At 36.2% G+C, this 19,945-nt stretch overlaps 1 protein-coding gene across 3 annotated transcripts; it reads left to right on the forward strand.

The window, feature by feature from the left end:
* The first annotated feature begins 3,476 nt into the window (after positions 1 to 3,476).
* Positions 3,477 to 15,307, forward strand: LOC123560556 (uncharacterized). Of its 3 annotated transcripts, none has more exons than XM_045352727.2 (4): positions 3,477 to 3,597; positions 8,856 to 9,076; positions 12,289 to 12,417; positions 14,449 to 15,307. In XM_045352727.2, the coding sequence occupies exons 2-4, from the start codon at positions 8,911 to 8,913 to the stop codon at positions 14,457 to 14,459; spliced, it is 306 nt and encodes a 101-aa protein (XP_045208662.1). In that variant the 5' UTR covers positions 3,477 to 3,597; positions 8,856 to 8,910; the 3' UTR covers positions 14,460 to 15,307. The 3 variants fall into 3 exon arrangements, with proteins under 3 accessions (XP_045208662.1, XP_045208664.1, XP_045208663.1); XM_045352729.2 differs by having other exon boundaries at positions 3,498 to 3,597; positions 8,878 to 9,076; XM_045352728.2 differs by lacking the exon at positions 3,477 to 3,597 and adding an exon at positions 5,000 to 5,140.
* The last annotated feature ends 4,638 nt before the right edge of the window (positions 15,308 to 19,945 follow it).

The raw sequence follows: 19,945 nt of genomic DNA on the forward strand, positions 1-19,945 counted from the left end.
AACTGCAAAAGCAAATTATTATGTTTAAATAATATGACAAAGGGTTACTATTGAAGTTTAAAAATTCCTAGACACGTCGTCCTCTGTGAATTTTATCAGTTTAGTGGTAGGGGCCAGTAACCCGCCTGCCATATTTAGCTGTTGCTGTTTGGGGTGTTCTGTGCTTCCGGGAAATCCTACCTTTTATTTCGCACTTTGCCTTGATACGTTCTTTGAATAAAATAAGTACTAAGGATGGGCCTACGACTGATTATTATTGGCTAGAAACAGCTACGACTACGCAGCGCAGCGTGACAAAAACCGAAGGTGTTTAAAATGTCATTGATTTGTATAGAAATACATCAAAAGAACATATGTTACAAAGGGTAATGTGGCATGTCTGCTATTATTTTGCTTGATTGCATTCTATACTTCCAAAGGATCTTCTGAAAGATTTTATGTTAATAAAAGGATAATAGAAAGGTTAAAGCGAGTAAAGCGTCTTTTTCAACAATTATTATGCATATAAATGACCCTGTTAACTTGATTGTACGACTAAAAAACAGATGTTGAAAAAGATGCTAAATCCGATCACACAAACGTTATATTCAAACACGAAAGCACGCACGCGTGCACTAAAATGTTGCTGTCCACCTTTAAGATGTTTCTGTTAAGGGTAAATGCTACAGTTGCGTATATGTATTAAAGACGTAAAGGCGTCTTTTAGAAAGGAAACTCTAGACAACACTACAGGTGATTCCAACAAAAAAAAGATAATAGGTAAGAGTAGATTTCTCGGAAGCACAGAGCACCACAAACAAAGCCATAGGGCCACGAATTTACAAAGTAGGCCCACAAAAACAAAAAAAGTTGTAATGGAAAAATATTACAGACTGGTTGCTTCAAAAATCCAACAAGTACAGTTTAAATCTATGCAAAATATAAAAAAGGGGGAATGGGGAACGGGGAGGGATTGAAAAGGATAATGCCAGTGGAACAAGGATAAATATTCAAAAGGGAATGATACGTTCCTTAATCTCAGTTACCCTACAACATAAATCATAGCAGCGCAGACACTCACGTACAAAAGACACACGCACGCACGCAGGCACGCGCACACACACACGCACGCAGCACACACATAACTAACTTACATAGATAAACTAACTGACAAGTAAAATATAACAATACTGTAGGGCACCGCCCAAGACACACATACGCACAAGTACACACATAAGCAGGGAAAAGAAACAACAATCAGGTACCGCCCAGGGATTCCGGCAGCCAAAATTAAGTCGGCACGATAACTTATTCATAGTAAAAGGAGAGGGGATGCCAAAGCAATGGGGCGCAAATGCAAAGGGAAATGATGGGAGGGACGATATGGGGAGTGAGGAGACAGAGGAAAGAAATGCTAACAAAACAAAAACAAGACAGCATACGCAACATAAAATAAAAGAAGGACAGACCAAAGTTGAAATTAGGGGCACCGCCTTGGAACGGTCAGTAACCTATATAAAGGAAATCCAAGACTTTGTATGGATTAGCACCTGAACTAACTGGTACCAAATCTGAAAACTCATTGCCTTAAAGAGAGTCTAATAAATCACTGGCCGAAAAATTTACTGACTTTTTCATGGCAAAAAAGTCTAAAAAAGATAAGTGAATATCAAATCTTTGAACTGCAAGTAAAGGATGTACAAAATTTAGACAAATTTACTGATTTGGCTCAAGATGAAGTGAAAAAAACTTACAAGGTATTGAATTCCACATCTTCTACAAACAAGCTGTTGTTAAACCCTTGCTGTAAAAGCAGGTCTTAAACCAGAGCTTTCCGACTATCGTTCTGCGAATAACTTATCATTTCTGTCCTAACTTATTGAAAAAGTTGTTCTTTACAGATTAAACAAATATGTAAATCAAAACAGTCTTTTGCCTAAGAATCCGTCTGCATATAGAGGAAATATCACTCCTGTAAATCTGCGCTACTTCGGTTGGTCAATGATCTTCTGAATGGTATGGAGAAACAGGAAGTCACGGCCCTTATTGCAAATGACTTGAGTGCGGCAATTGATACCAACGGCCACAACATTCTGCTAGATGTTCTAAAAGCACATTATGGTGTCTGGGAAACAGCTGTTCAATAGGTAGACTCCTACCTAAGGCCTCGTACTTGTAAGATTAATATCAACAATGCATATTCATCAGACCGCCAGCTTGAATGCACACTGACCCAAGACAGGGGCTTTGGTATGTGGCTTTATCTCACCTATGCTGGAACTCTTTTTGATGTCATTCAAAAATCCATATCAGACTACGATTTTACTGGGATCATATAGCAAATAAAAGCTTTCGTCCCACATCATCTTCGGTTGAATCACAAGCGATCGGAGACTTCGAACGGTGCGCAGTTACTATCAATGACTGGATGAATAGAAACAAACAGAAAATAAACACTTCAAAATCTAAATGTTTTATATTTGGTAGCAGACCTTAATTGAACAAATGTTTTACAAATCTATTAACATTGCTAGTGATGATATTAAACTTGAAAGCACAATTAGATATCTTGGTGCATTTCCCGATGAAACCTAAAACTGTAAAGATCATGTAAATCGCAAATGTCGTACAGCCATGTTGAATTACCTACGAATTAAGAACATCCGAAAGTATTTAACCACAGCAGCCACTGAAATTTTAGTTTTGTTTCTAGTTATTGCACATCTAGATTGCTAGCGGCAATGGCATGATGTATGGTGTAGCTAACAGTGAGATGCGTAAGATGCAACGTATTCAAAACATGTGTGCAAAACTTGTTCTTAACAGGAAGAAATTTTAACAGTTCCAAACAAGATTGTATGACTGACATTGGATGCCGGTGAAAGCAAAGAGAAAGTTTAAGATACTTTCTTTCATGTACAGCTGTCACATTAGCAGAGCACCTATGCATTTAACAGAACTGCTTAGAGAGTATGTTTGCGATCGTCAGACAATTCTGAATATCGTTCTGTTGTTCCATACAAAACATTTACTGATAGAAGTTTCTGTATTACTAGTCCAGAAACTGTGGAATGAACTGCCGTTAACATGCCGCAAAGTGAATCACTTGATACATTCAACACTGTATTTTAGAGACTTCATGGCAATGGTTTAAATATTTGATAATTGTTTTATATACGATAACAGCAGGTGTTAGTTTGTAAATTTGTTTGAGTTTTTTTACATTTCATCATTTATATTTGTAAGGCTAGTTAAATTAAATGTACAACGCCATTGGATATGTCATTGTATAGAAATAGACATTTAATCAAATTAATCAGTTTCAGTTTTAATTTATAAAAATAATCCCAGTATAAGTCTAACCAGGAAGGTCTAATCCTGACCAGACTGCGCGCATGGTCTGGATCCATGCTGGTCGCAAAGGCACTATGTTGATTTTCTCATGCCGCGGCTCAAATTAACTACTTCTTGACATGATTAACCATTCAAAAATCATTAACTACATTGCATTGCCCTGATATGTCACTCTGCTCCACATGTGAGATATATCCTATGTGCGCTGCATGTGAAATTCATTTTATCTGGCTGGAGTTTCAGTTGTGACGACAATATTTACAAGTATGTAAATGATACATTTTTATAATAGATTTCTACATTGTTTTAGTGTTATAACAATATTACTACATTGTTTTGTTTTTATAACAATCTTGGTAAATAACAGCTTATAAAACAATAAATAAATTACTGAAAAACAATATCAGTATGGTTATGACACAACTGCATGTATCAATAAGTTTTGACATTAGGGGCCAATTCGTTCCACTTTTGCGGCGTACGCCGTTTTGCCTCGGGCAACCGGCTAGGCGTTCGATTAATTTCCCGGCACTTCCCGGGTCTATCCGGCGGTCTTGCGAGATAGGCAAAGCCGCAAATCATATATATTCGCGATATAAGATCGGCTAAACATCTGAAAATATTTGTCAATCACAGTAAAGGTAGAAATATACTACAAGAAATATTTTGCTAACTTCTTTTGAAAAGGTCTGAATAGAAAATCATAATAATTTGGAAATTTATCTTTTTTCTTATTTGCACCTCACGTTGCCGGCGTACGCCGATGCGTTCGTTTATTTTTAAACCGGCGGAAATAATTTTCTTGCCGCTCACGTGACCGGCATGTCCCGCGTTGAGTGAAACAAATTAGCCCATGGCAGACTACCACTATTCTGAATAACAATTTTAACAGAAAAAAAACAACAGCAATGCTTTAACGAGTATGTTAATCTGCGAACATCATCCTTTATTCAGTCAAAGTATAATGTTCTCGGGTATTTTGAAGTAAAATGGGTAATGTGTACAAATTCGTGTTCATATATTAATCAGTAGACCATTTAATTGCCAATACAAAGATATTATCGGAAAGTCAATTATTTTGCCTAATATTTTTCCGACCTCCTCGAATGCGGCTATTTCGAATCATTTCCGAGTGTTCTGAATCACTACTGCTGACGTTTTACCTACCTAATTCTCAGTCATCGACCTTGTCTGGCCGGTCACTGAGGATCTAACTTGGTGTTTTTCATTATCCTCGAAACAGATGCCCGATAAAAATGTTGTGTCATAAAGCTATTTTATGATAAAACTATTTATATGTTTATTATGTAAAGTTATTGTTTTATATTTTATTTTCAAAATAATTTCGACATGCAATTTGTATATTTTTTTCTGGCTTTTTTTTTTCTTTACTTGTATGTACATGTCGCGTAAATTTCTTGAATATACATGCCAAATCATCAAGATAGAAGGCTTGTCAACAGATGTTACACAATTGATTCAATATAATTCTGAAAAATCCAAAGCCAAACGGTTGAGATCGTATCAAGATTTAGTTTTCAAAAATCATTGATATTTAATGAGAATATGATTTCTCTAAAATAAAGTAAACTCACCTAGCGGAAATCTTCTCGACATGTGACTAGTATTACTCTTAAAAAAGTACAAACTGTTGATGGCTTCAGTTGTAAATAGATTACATCAACCGCTCTAAGTTCTCCTGTTTGACAAACCCATGGTGTATAAATGTAGGCTTAATTCTGGAAGGTCACATAGCCTCTCCGGACATTAAACTACTTTTATATACTGAAACGGATTTGTTATACAGGTATGTTTATTTACTATCTTCTATTTTAAAGTAAAATGAAATATCTCTTCTTTTAAAGTTTATAATTCCATTTTAACGCAGAAAGTAAAAGTTTAGGACTTGAATACTGGAATATTTCGAAATGTATTTCTTATTTATTTATCAAATAGCTTTGTTTGTTATTTATGATTATGTAGGAACTCAGCGTTAAATGATCAATGTACCTGTTACACAATTCCCCAATGCATCTTATGTGAAATATTTATTATTCTTGGGGATTATTTTTCGTGGATTTCGTGGTTCAGCTCAACCACGAAATTCAGTCTCAACGAAAAAATTATGCCCACCATAATGTAAATTGTACTCAGTGTCGCCAGAAAAAGACACCATAGCGGCCCGATCTGCAGCGTTTGTTTCAAGTGACATGTCTAATGATTAAGGAATTTATATGTTTAAATATGATTTGTTGATTTTAAGTAATATGAACAAGTTTTAGTTGATTCTGTAAGTAATAACTACACAGCCTCTTCGGACATTAAACTACTTTAATATACTGAAACAGATTTGTTATACGGTTATATCCAGTACTGTACCGTACTTCAAAACTCTTGGACCACGAGAACACTACCACTGTCACAGTTGCCGAGTGTAGGATTAATTGATATTCTAACACGACCAGCAAATAACCTACATACATGTAGAGCAAAATCTATCTCGGGTTATTCTGCAATAAACCACTCGGGTGCAATGACGTCATCCGATCCAGGTGCGTAGCATGGTCGTAAAAAGTAGTTACCATTTTTTTCTAACACTGTTGATTCTAGTATGTCGTGTTAGAATCGAAATAATAAGTTCCCAAGTGTGATTTATCGTAGAATAACCTGAGTTTTTCATTCTTATGCGAAACAATACATTACTCAGGCCTACGGCCTTCGTGATATATTCTTACCCATAAGAACTCAAAACTCGGGTTATTCTACGATAAACCACGTTTGGGAACTTATTATTTCTTAAATCATTCTCGTGTTGGACAAGTATAAATGTATAAATGTCACTATTCAATCGCAAATAAAGTTGTTTGTAACTTCGACTTTACAACATATGTTTCGCTGTATAATGATAATGACGTACATGATGTAATGATAAGATACTAAAGTACAGATGTAAGGGATAATAAAAATCTTAAGGTAACATTTAACTTCTGAAAACCGGAACTTCCGAATTCTGAAAACCGGACGATTTTTGAAGGACCGTTTGTATTTTAACACTAAAATTGACTTCCGAAAACCGAACAACAAAATATTCGCCGGATTAAAAGTGCGACCTGTCTTTAACATATTGTTAATCCAAAAACGCTCGTGATAAGTTGTCAACATGTTCTTTTGTTTATCTATTAGCGACGAGTTTATTTTCACACGTGTTTTAATCACAATGCTCATTTGATGCAAAAGTAAAGAAATAATCAGCGATTACTTTAATTTGTTTTCTATTTATGAAAAGTGATGAATTAAATATCTTACGTGTGGAAAACTTTCTTAATGTTTGAATGAAAGATGTTTTGATTAATTTAGTTACATCGTTTAAACTATGCATTATCAAAATAAATTAATTATAAAGGATAATAATCTCCTTCATCCTACGTGTAAAAAAATATAACTTTAGTGCACCACGTCCACTTTGCCTGTAAACTTCCAAACTTCTAAATTCCGGAAACTTCTAAATACCGAACTATTAGGCTGGTCCGGAGGTCGTTCGGTTTTCGGAAGTTACACTGTATAAACAAAACAGAAACCCGTTACCGAGTGGTAAAAGTGACTTGCTTCGAACCATTTCCTCCTCATCAATGTGGGCTCGAAGCCTGGCCTAAGGTGTAAAATTCTTCATGTAAGCAAGTCATCCAGCTGGCTTACGGAAGGTGGGTGGTTCTAGCCAGATACCCCTGCCCGTGATGAAAAAAATGTCCGGAGAGTCTCCACCATCACAAGCTGGAGTCCGTTATAAGCGTTGTAACGCGCAAACTGATTGGACGAGAATTGATATACGAAACGGTTTTCGGTGACGAAAAATTAGTGGAAAGAGAAATAATAATCAAACTCAAACTGAATTAGATAATCGATAGAATTATAGACCATTTAATTTTAGTGAATGACATGTGTAGCGATTCCCCGTCAAAATACCTCTGAGACGCCGAAACGACCATATCCGATGTATCAAATTCTCTGTAAAATGGAAAAATATAACAGGAACAGGCTATTGATTTTGGAATAGGTACTGAATCAGTGATCGAAAAATTTTCAGGATTGTAGCATAGGCCTTTTAATGCGGGGTGATAAACAATCTCTGAGAACACTTTCAGGGTGTATTAAGTTTATTGGGACTGTGAGATACTGCCAACTGTAGTAAAAATATGACACATGTCAGCTTTTCAGTTTTCATCCTTTTTGACAAGAACACCAGCCGAAATTCATCTAAAATAACGTCATTAACCACAACCTGTGGTTTACGTTGTAGGGTAACTGTGATTAAGGGACATAGCATTATTATTTTAATATTCATCCTTGTTCCACTTTCCCTTTTACACCCCCACCTTATACCCCCTACCCCTACCCCTACCCCTTTCTGTATTTTGCATAAAAGTAAAATTTACTTGTTGGATTTTTGAAGCAACCCGTCTATAATATTTTTCCGTTACGGCTTCGTTTTGGTGTGGGACTACTTTGCAAATACGTGGCTCTGGGCCTTACGTTTTATCTCCTTATATTGTTTAGTTGATTTCACGTGATCGCTGACTTAAAAAGCACTTGCCCCTCATCGATAATTGTAATAAAAAGCCTCGCTGCTTTGGTTGTAGAATTCTACATGCGAGGAATCAGAGCAAGCCGTCTAGCTGACTTACTGAAGGTTGGTGGTTCTATCCAGGTGTTCCCCTATACCCGAAGAGAGCACTTAGGGTCTTCCTCTACCATTAAAGGCTGAACACCACTAAATCCAGCTGTTCTTTATTTCATATAAAATCCACTTACTTCATAACGGTTTTTCGACGTTTTCTAGCATATCAGATTTTCAGAGACTTATTCCCATAAAGAACCAGATCGCTACTTTAGAAAAACAAAATGAAAAGTGGGTGTTAACTTTTATATAAGAAAACTACAGTTCGTTAAATACGACCCGCTGAATTTACTACTTTTCGCTTCTGTCAAGGCTTACATTCTATTTGGTAGTGATCAGCCTAAAAAGCTGGAAAAGATAGTCATATGACCTAAATTGTTTCAGTGTGATTCGAAACTCAACAAAAAAAATGGAAATTCAAAATCATAAATCTAAACACTCTAATAACTAGTTCTGCGGCTAATTTAATATTTTGCATTATCGCGTGACTATATATAATCGTATTACTGATTCTTAAGTGAAAAAAAAATACAGGAACGTATAAACCAATGAGAATAAACGTTACAAAGCTGAGTTAGGCTAACTAAATTACGATTACATTTCAAATAGAAATTTGATTGGTTACACAAGACGCACTTCTAAGGAGACAAAAGCAAATTTAGACGGCGGCTCCGAATTTTTTTTTAAAAATGGCCAGAAGTCCATTAGGAAAAGACTTCAATATTGCAATGTGCTTTGAGGGTAGCAAACACTTCTTATTAGTCATCTCAGAGATTGGACACATTTTATTTTCCTTTGTCATACATCATATATTGTCATCTATTTATAAATTATTTATACATTACAGAACATCATCTTATATTGTCCAGGCATAGAGACTAGCTTTGAAAGAGAAGAAAAACATGGACTCCGTTAAGATGATTCTAATGCTGATTATTTTTGCAATGACTGTACGGGGAGAGATAATCAACTGTGCTGCTGTAAAGTGTATTGGGGTCATCGATTGTGCGAACCCCGTACAACCAAATGGACAGACACAATGCTGTGCTTTTTGTCCAAATCAAAAAGGTTTGTACAATGTGTATAGTTTCTTAAATAAATTTCGGTAAAACAATTCTTTTAAAAGTACTCAAATCTATAGTTGGCCCTCCGTTGCGGAGTCAGGGCGTTGAATTTTGTTTTAATTTTTATTTTTTTGCATACACAGTACCATACATAATGTCTTATCAACAAACAATTGATGATATTTCTAATTTTAAGAAAATAAACGGACCTCAAACATTCTGTATTAAGAAAAAGAAAGGGGGGGGGGGGGGGGAAAGCTGACAAAAGTACAAGAGAAAAAACCCTGAAAAAATGGTGCCCTTTTCCTACTAATGGATATTGTAATTTCTTTCTCTTAATCAGGGTAATGGTTAGTAACCATATATTAAGTTTTTGGAGTAAAATTGACCAGTTTTCATCAAAGTTATGTTTATCATTGTTTATCTTGGCGATATGCTTCATTGTTATGTGTTTTAAGTATATGTATAAAACAATCGATTGAGTATTAAGTAGTACACAATTTTCTTTAAATATTGATTTAAAGATGTACATTGTAATACTTAAGCAATAAATAAAACTTCCTTTAGAGTTATCGTTAACAAATGAGAAAAGAACTTGTTTGTTCTTGTATTTTCAAATCTATTTCACACACGCTTCTCATCCACTGTTTAATATTTATTAAAAAATTATAAATAATGGACATGAATTAAAAATATGTTCTATTGTTTCTCGCTCGTTTTTACAGTGTGAACATAAATTATTATCTTTTTTATGTATGAGATGTCGAAATGAGTTTGTAACAAGAATATGATAATTTATCTTAAATTGAAAATCTTTCAACTTTATTTCTTTTATTATTTTTAAGTTTTTGCGATAGTCTTTAAACTCTATATCGGAAATCCCCATTGATTGTACCCATTTGTTTGGTACCACGACACTCTTCGCGCGTTGATTTCTTCGTGTGAGGAAGCCATCCATGCAGCTGGCTTACGGAAGATCGGTGGTTCTAATTTTAAGGTTAAAAGTTTTTCGGAAACCTTTAATTTTCTGTCATATCTTTGTTACTATTGCTTACATCTTATTGTAGCTTCACATTAACATTGGCCAGTATGCAAACAATGCATGTGCAGGGGCTAGACCCATTATACCCAAGGTCAAGGTCACCAAGGTGTATACTTAATTTATTTTTAAGGTTAATGTTTTTCGGCAACCTTTGTTTTTCTGTCATATCTTTGTTACTATTGTTTATATCTTACTGTAAGTTCACATAAACATTGTCCAGCTTTCAAACAAAGTATGTTCAGGGACTGGGTCCATTATACCCAAGGCCAAGGCCAAGGTCACCAAGTTGTTATACTTGGAATTATTTTCATATTACTGTCAAATCGTCAAATAGTTGAGCGCGCTGTCCTATGGACAGCTCTTGTTTACTTTAAATAGAAATATAGTAAATGTATAAAGAAAGAAACTTTTGTCTATCAAATGACTTATATATTATCACGTACATAAACTCCATTCTTACACAGCGGACGGAATTTTCCAGTGTTTTTCATTGTGCTGGTTAGTCCATCTTACACGTGTTAATGAACACATATCGTCATGAAATTGACACAAGAGCAACGCGCTCGGGCTGTCAGAATTATACAACAAAATTCAAATTCGGTCACTTCAATGAATTGTACTTGGGTTAAATGTCGCCAAAAGAGCGCGAATGGTAAATAACCAACGATTGAAGATTCTTGTAAACGGGAATAAAGTTAAAAACGGAAATTACCATCAAAGAAACAGCTACAAACAAATTATATCAGAATTCTTTTGAAATTGCAGAAATTACACAGGTGTCGTAAACGTGTCCCGGCTAGCAACATTCCGACAGCTTGATCGCGTTGCTCTTGTGTCAATTTCACCATGGTATGTGTTTTTCTAGTAGGACTTTCGTCAGTAATGCCTAAAATATAAGCGAACACGTGCATGTTGGTGCACATGCCCTGGTGCAAAATATCCAATATTAGTAAAAACGCTTTATGCGGTTACCTTGGAAGAGAGTCGGCAAAAATGAATTAATAATTAGCTGCAGTACCTATTCAAATGTCGGCATGTGAAATTTCGTGTAAATACATGTATTATTAACAAAATAGTAATACAAATATTAACTGACCGATTAGGATGTTGAGTGTAGACTAAGGTTACTATAATGAAATTCTCCTTATCATATCAAAATGAAGACTGTAACATATTTTCACAGAAACTGACAAAATAATATTTAGAAATTACTCAGTATATAACTTTAAATATCCAAATACAGAGAGAACCTATTATAATTACCAATGCATGTCCACACGGAAAATTGTTTAAGATACTAATATTCAATGGGTTGCATTAAATGTTAGCTTGCATCGACTAGTTACATTCTGCACGTTATGATACCTCCTTGATTTAAACTTGACGATCTTAACCCTTACCCTGCTAAATTTCTATAATTAACATGTCCATCTTTCAATATGGACAGTACCATTAGCGTGTGTTAAAAAGGGGGGGGGGGGGGGGGGGGTTGTTGCCAAAAAGATACTGACTGAATGGCGAACAGTGCAGATCTTGATCGGACTGCACGGATGTGCGGGCTGATCGTGATCTACAATAGTCGCAAAGGCTGAACAAATCCTGTCCAGCATGATAAGGGTTAAGTATCTTAAAAGAGCACTACCAAGTAAAGCCATATTTTGTCATGGGGAATTTAAATGGTCATTACGAATATAGGAACTGTTCAGAGAGCAACACTACAGTCAAATTATTTCCTTTGTCAAATGACCACAAAAGCTCTTCACCTTGAAACAGGTAAAAATATTCTTCTCAGGATTTATCAACGTTTCAGCAAATTATTTTAGAAAGTATTAGAGGACTTACATGGCAGTGACCATTTTCCGTCGTTTCATCACTCATCAGATCACCCTTCATAATTTGGCTTAGATAAAGCTCATTTGAAGTAATTTTAATCTTAATGAAAAAAAAATGAATTTGAAGAATGCCATCATTTATTGCTGAAAAGTCCATTCAAACAACTTCAGGAAACGGTAGACATAAAAATATCCCATGGTATAATGGTGTTTATGTGATTGCTGCCCGAAAACATGCTAGCAGCCATAATCTGGTGACCGTTCTCGGACCATCATGGCCCAATTGTTTCTTAACAATACGAATGGCCAAATGTCAAAAATATTTTCATTCTTCATTCACAGGAAAATCATGTACCTATACTGTCGGAACTAAAGACATCACAATAAAGGACGGTAAGAGCAAAAAGGTTGACTGTGACAACACGTGTTCTTGTACAAATGGAATACTGGCGTGCACACAGAAGGCTTGTGGTAACAAGGCATTTTTACTATCCGCCTATTTTCCAGTATATTAATTACATTTTGTCCTTATCGAAATAAAGAATAGTTTTGTTTTGATCTGAAATACATCAACAGCTGTATAATATGCAATTGATTGAGAAATAAGTTTCACATTTCAAGCCATGTTATATAACTGAATAATGCACAGTATAGTGCCAGCCGTTAATAAACGCTGGTGCGTTTAGAATTGCTGAAAACTCGTTTTAAAAGAATGTCTTTAAATCAGAATGTATAGAATTAAGTTAACTCTGTCAAAGTTATTATCAATGTTAATTTATTAGGCCACTTGTATATCTGTTTATCTCCATCGGCTGTGAAAAAAGCAACTGTATACTAATAAGGATATATTGGTGTTTCGTTATAGTGCCAATCAATTTACCAATTTGAAAAAAAAACAACAAAAAAACAATGGAAATGAAAAATGATATAGGGACATCGCCTTCCAACGGTCAGCATCATTGGAAAAATAGACACTTGGTTATCCAACCTCACACTCACTTGCTATTTGTTTCCAAGTGTTGCACGAGGCAGTTCTCTTATTGGCTAGGCTGTACCAATCAAATACCCGAAACGTATAAAAACCACATAAATGAGCTCAATCCGAACCATCAATGTACCTAAATACTCCTAAAATTTTCTGAAGTTCAGAAATAGCGGAACATAAGTCTTACAAACAAAAGACTAGACTGCACAAACACTGATTCCGAACAGTGCAGACCATGATCATCCACGGTGCAGGCTGATCTTGATCTGCACTGCCGCAAAGGCAGCAGCAAGTTAAAGGTTAAAGTTTCAATTGCTTTGTCTAGAGAAGCTGCACTTTAAGAACTATTTTCTAAGCGCGGAAATGGAAACATTTTTTTAAAAATAAAAGTCGGAATGATAGGACCTTACATTCTGATCATTGGTACCTGTTTTGAAATCAACCATGGAGTATTGTTGCAATGTCTGGGGACTTTGTCACAAATCGGACACTATAAAATTACATCTTTGCAGAGTCGCGCTATACATATAATTACAAAATCAAAGTGTAGCAACTTTGATGAAGTATTAAGAAATTCAAAACTTCTATCTTTTGAGAACAGGTGCAAATACCATATTTCATTATTAGTGTACAAAAGTAAAACAGGAGATTGTCCTATATACATTTCAGATTTACTACATTTTGTTCATAATGATCATTACAGTCTGCGCTCAATCGAAAACATGGATCTTTCTATTGTTAAACCTAAGACGAACTACCTGAAACAAACATTTAGCTACAAAGCTGCACACATATGGAATTCACTTCCTTCTTACATTAAACTTCATAATTATAATACAACTGCTTTCAAGCATGATTTAAAGAATTTTCTCTTGTTACAATAGTTTTTAGCAATTAAATACTTGTAATTACAAGAATTTTGTTGAGTTGATGTTACTGTATTCGTTTCCAATAATAATGATATTCATATTATCTTAATATTCAAATCTGGACCTTTTTATTATCTTATGGGACAGACTTTCTTTTTTGTATGTATCTTAATTGTCATGTATAATCTTTGTGACGCATGGTAATTCTTTTAAAACATAGTTATTGTTATATTACGTTTATTTAAGACTGCTTTAATTTGAGACGTGTTTGTCGAGAAAATTTAAGTATTTCTGATATGTGTATTTTTGTATAAAAGTTAAATTATAAATTGACTGTATGATTGTGTGTATGTGTGAATGTATATCTGTTGAAGGCCATACTGGAAATAAGTTGTAAAATATCTGTATTTGTACACTTAGTATGTCACCTTCAGAAAATAAAGTTATTATTATTATTATTATTATTATTATTATTATTATTGTTAGTTTCCCTACAACTAAAGTCTCATTTTAGATTTCAAATCAGTGCAACAATTGACCGAAGTTTAAAAAAAAAAAAAAAAATATATATATATATATATATATATATATATATATATATATATATATTTATTTATTTATTTATTTATTTATTTATTTTTCTTGCAGTGAACCCCTAGTGAAGATTGTCAGCACAGATGGAAGTGATGTATTTAAGTCTAGACTAGAACTCAAACACCCGTCATGATTATCCAACTATAGATCAAACATTTTTTTTTTTTTTTTTTTGGTTCAGTTACTTATAAGACAAAGTGCAACAAAATTTCATGGAGACAGTAAAAATACCGTAAAATTATATTACAACAGATTGTGTTGTTCTTTTGGACAAATATGAACTGTTTAATCCCGTTTTCTTTCTTGAAGGACTATAAATAAAATTGTAACAAGACCTGAACTATTTTCCTATTAAACAAAGAAGACTGAAAAATGTGTTATTATGCAAAAATTTACAATTTTTATGTCAAGCGTAAAACTCAAAACGCTGCGCTGGAATAAGAAACATTCACAAAAAGCAAGCAACTATCTGGTGGATGTCGTTAAAGCATGTACATAATATTCCTTTTTATTTGTAGCGCTCCTGATCAAGATAATATATAAGCCGCGCCATGAGAAAACCAACGTAGTGCATTTGCGACCAGCATGGATCCAGACCAGCCTGCGCATCCATACTGTTTGCTTTAAAGGCCTATTGCAATTAGAGAAGCCGTTAGCCAACAGCATCTGGATCTTTGCTGGTCACAAACGCACTATGTTGGTTTTCTCATGGTACGGCTCATATATCAAACACTGATTTCCTCTTGAATAAAATCATTGGTTGTCCTTTAGATGCGTATTATCATGTACATCACTCAGACTGCGCCGTCATAATATAATTCTTTCGCATCTGAACTCGAAATAATGATTTTATCCAAAAATAAATCAGTGTTTTGGATATATTATTTCTTAAATAAAAATATGTCTGCACAGATATTTAGTTTGTGGCTTTACTGTGATGATTTTATTTCTTCTACTTACGAGATAAGCCAGTTAATAAGCTTGAAGTCTACTGAAGAATTATAATGTTATTGGCATAAGCCTAAAAACCAGGAAAAGGGCCAAAAGAAGGTCGAAATCACGTCGTAATGTTGATCTCATTGAAAGACAATAATTATGGGCGGCGGTAACCGCCAAAATTAGTAAATATACAATCCATTCATAAACAAGTCAGTCAGTGCAATGCATTTCAACGCCGTCTAATCTAAAACTCCACCCCGTCCAAAATATTTGCATTCAACGCATTGCATTTTAAGACCATTTAATACAAAACTTCATTCCATCCATTTAAACATGGAACGATGCATTAAAAAACGTGTTGCGATGCACCGTAATATGAAATCATCCAACAAAACATGATACCATGCAGCTCAATGTAAGGCCGTTTAACACAACATGGGTACGTGCAGTGTGAAGTGAAATGATTTATTACAACATGACGCCGTCTAATGCTTATCAGTGAAACCGCTTTGTGTAATTAGGAGCGGTGTATAAAAACTTGATGTCATGCGGTCCAATTTGAAGACGTTTAACGCAACATGAGTTCGTGCAGTGTAAAATGAAACGATTCATTAAAGGTTGGTGCCGTCTAATGCATACTGAAACCGCGTTGTGTGATTTGGAGCGGCGTATCAAAATTTGACGCCATGCAGCCAAATGTGAGCCGTTTTAACGAAACACGAGTACGTGCATTGTAAAAGGTTAATAAGACTTTCAGTTTATAAGTTTGACCTGTTAAAAATATAGATTCTGGGTCAGTTATGCAAAAAAAAAAAAAAAAATATCATAAAATTTGTCCTAAAACCGACCTTGTGGTAAAATTCTAACATTTAATTTTAAACAGTTCCTGCGATTTATCTCAGTATTAAAAGGGACCTTACGTTTGTGAAACGAAACATCTTTCGGGTGGTGGGGAAGATCTTATACCGTTTTTGAACAGTATTTCATTTATATTGGACAGTCAGTTACCTGGATTTCATACAAGTATTAATTTTATCTCCACAAGTATCTGCTACGCTCGCTCGGTCCACAAACAGGCCCGGATCCAGGGCCGGGCCGAGGGGGCCCGTGCCCCCCCCCCCCCAACCCCAGTTAGTTGGCTGAGAAATGATCTATACTCATCAAAGATTCACCCTACTATTTTTGCAAAGGAATACTTTTTTCTCAAAATTTAGACCCAGAAACGCACCAGAGGCCACCATTTCATACCTGTATTTCAAAATTTTCCAGGGGGAGAGCCCCCTGACCATCCAATCAAGAGTAACGTACCCCTACAATACCTCAAAATTTAGACCTTAAAATGTACCAGAGGCCACCATTTCAAAGTATGTCTGTATTTCAAACATTTTCAGGGGGAGAGCCCCCTAACCCCCCTTATATGAGGGGAGTACACATACCACTAAATGCACCTGAGGATACCATTTCATACCTGTATTTAAAACAAAATCCTGGGGAAAAAACCTGACTTCCCTAACATTAGCAAAGGCACCCCCTCCAATACCTTGCTATGCGCCTCGGCGGTGACGTCCTCGTTCAAGACTGGTGCCCCCTCCCACCCCCGTCAAAATATTCTAGATCCGGCCCTGACAAATCCCCTTACAGGTACGGTATGAAATCCATGTTAACATTGATTTTATGTTATTAATAATTAACGCTGGAAATTTTTATTTTTGTTAATTTTGTCATTATTATTTCTATTACTGAGGTTATTTCACGAAGCATACTTCTGACAAAGCTTAAACTAGGAAGAAAGATGTTTCACGAAATACTAAGATAAATTGCAGGAACTGTTTAAAATTAAATGTTAGAATTTTACCACAAGGCCGGTTTTAGGAAAAAATTTATGGTATTCTTATGTAAAACTGATCCAGAATCTATATTTATAAAAGTACAAACTTATGAACTGATATTCTCATTAACCTTTTACAATGCACGTGCTTTCGTTAAACGGCTTACCATTTGGCTGCATGGCATCAAATTTTGATACGCCGCTCCAAATCACACAACGCGGTTTCAGTATGCATTAGACGGCACCAACCTTTAATGAATCGTTTCATTTTCACTGCACGAATTCATGTTGTAGACAGCGTCAAGTTTAAATAAGTCATTTCATTTTACACTGCACGTACTCACGTTGTGTTAAACGGCTTCGCATTCAGCTGCATGGTATCATGTTTGGTTGGATGATTTCATATTACGGTGCATCGCAACAAGTTTTTCAATGCATCGTTCCATGTTTAAATGGATGGAATGAAGTTTTGTAATTGCAATGCATTGAATGCAAATATATTGGACGGGATGGAATTTTAGACAAGACGGCGTTGAAATACACTGCACTGACTGACTTGTTTATGAATGGATTGTATATTTACCAATTTTGGCAGTAACCGCCGTCCATAGATAATGGTGAATACGAGCGTTGTCAAGTGTAGACTGATCATACCGGGCCAAAACAATCGCCACGTATTCGTAGAACTAAAAGCTAAAGTGGAGAATAAGCACTCACAACCAAAAGGTAATACTTACATAAAATGCCAATTATAATCACTTTCCAACCTTGCTACGAGGAACGTCAACATGCTATATCCCGGCGTGTGGCTTACCAGCCTAACCAATTGCCTCGCTTTTCTGGAGCAGGAGAAACAGTCAGCACTTCCTACCTGTCCCGCCATCTAGCGACGTTGCTAAGTAACGGTACATTTCCTACCTGTCCCGCCATCTAGCGACGCTGCTAAGTAACGGCCCATTTTCTACCTGTCCCGCCATCTAGCGACGTTGCGAAGTAACGGTCCATTTTCTACCTGTCCAGCCATCTAGCGACGTTGCTAGGTAACGGCCCATTTTCTACCTGTCTCGCCACCTTGCGACGTTGCGAAGTAACGGTCCATTTTCTACCTGTCCAGCCATCTAGCGACGTTTCTAATTAATTACAGTAGCTTAAAGATGTGTAATATTCTGCTTTAATTTGCATACTTCAATAATTCTATCTAACCAAGATGCATTGTTCAAAAGCCCATATATACAGCGTAGAACCGAGTTTACCTATAGTAGGTTTATTGATATTTTAGTGTAAAGGGAAACAACTACAACGGTGCACAAGGCAAAAAATCAATACCGACAAGAGTTGCGGTTCTCGTATATTTCACGCTCAAAGTTGGGGATGGGTAACAGCCAATTTTCCACCTGTCTCGCCACCTAGCGGCGTTGCGAAGTAACGACTCTTTTTCTACCTGTCCCGCCATCTAGCGACGTTGCGAAGTAACGGTCTATTTTCTACCTGTCCAGCCATCTAGCGACGTTTCTAGCGGGTAACAGCCCATTTTCTACCTGTCTCGCCACCTAGCGGCGTTGCGAGGTAACGACTCATTTTCTACCTGTCCCGCCATCTAGCGACGTTGCGAAGTAACGGTCTATTTTCTACCTGTCCCCCCATCTAGCGACGTTTCTAGCGGGTAACGGCCCATTTTCTACCCGCCTCGCCATCCAGCGACGTTGCTAAGTAACGGCCCATTTTCTACCTGTCCCGCCATCTAGCGACGTTGCTAAGTGACAGCCCATTTTCTACCTGTCCCGCCATCTAGCGACGTTGTTAAGTAACGGCCCATTTCCTACCTGACCCGCCATCTAGCGACGTTGCTAAGTAACGGTCCATTTCCTACCTGACCCGTCATCTAGCGACGTTGCTAAGTAACGGCCCATTTCCTATCTGTCCCGCCATCTAGCGACGTTGCTAAGTAACGGCCCATTTTCTACCTGTCCCGCCATCTAGCTACGTTGCTAAGTAACGGCGCATTTCCTACCTGTCCCGCCATCTAGCGACGTTGCTAAGTAACAGCCCATTTCCTACCTGTCCCGCCATCAAGCGACGTTGCTAAGTAACGGCCCATTTCCTACCTGACCCGCCATCTAGCGACGTTGCTAAGTAACGGTACATTTTCTACCTGACCCGTCATCTAGAGACGTTGCTAAGTAACCGCCCATTTTCTACCTGTCCCGCCATCTAGCGACATTTCATAGTAACGGCCCATAAAACGAGATAACTCCTGAGAATTTCTTAGAATACACAGAATAGAAGTCAGTGGAAATCATTAAGAAACGATTTAACTAGCAGAAAGGCCCTTTCAAAAAACATCTGTCCACTGAGTTTATTGAACACAGCTGGTCCTTTCAAGAAGTTGAATTTAATTTCTTGATTCTAATAGTGTTTTGAGAAAATGTCGTTTATCATTTAAGCTTTCCAATGAAGTTCTATGCTTCTATATCACGGAGAAACAAAGAATAGATCGATGCCAATTATGTGACATATGTTCTTGTACAAGTAAATACTCAATGTATTCAATGACTGCATGATATACAATTTATTGCGGCAAAAAAAGTGTCGATATCAATTTCGTAACATGCGTTCTTGTGAAAGTAAGACTGTTCCAGGACTGCCGCATGTGATAATAATATTTATTTTGTCAATATTTTTGTTTAAGGGCTATTAACGATTCATTGAGATACATTCATTTCGTCGTCAGAAACATCACCACATCTAAGAATCAAGATAATATGGTAAACATTAAAAAAAACA

The sequence above is a fragment of the Mercenaria mercenaria genome, chromosome 10, assembly GCF_021730395.1.
Source record: "Mercenaria mercenaria strain notata chromosome 10, MADL_Memer_1, whole genome shotgun sequence".
Lineage (NCBI taxonomy): Eukaryota > Metazoa > Mollusca > Bivalvia > Venerida > Veneridae > Mercenaria > Mercenaria mercenaria.

Bases quoted from the DNA above. Each gene is read 5' to 3' on its own strand.
- LOC123560556 (XM_045352727.2), top strand. From the start codon at position 8,911: ATGGACTCCGTTAAGATGATTCTAATGCTGATTATTTTTGCAATGACT. The intron at 9,077-12,288 runs GTTTGTACAATG...CTTCATTCACAG, and splicing joins TTTTTGTCCAAATCAAAAAG to GAAAATCATGTACCTATACT.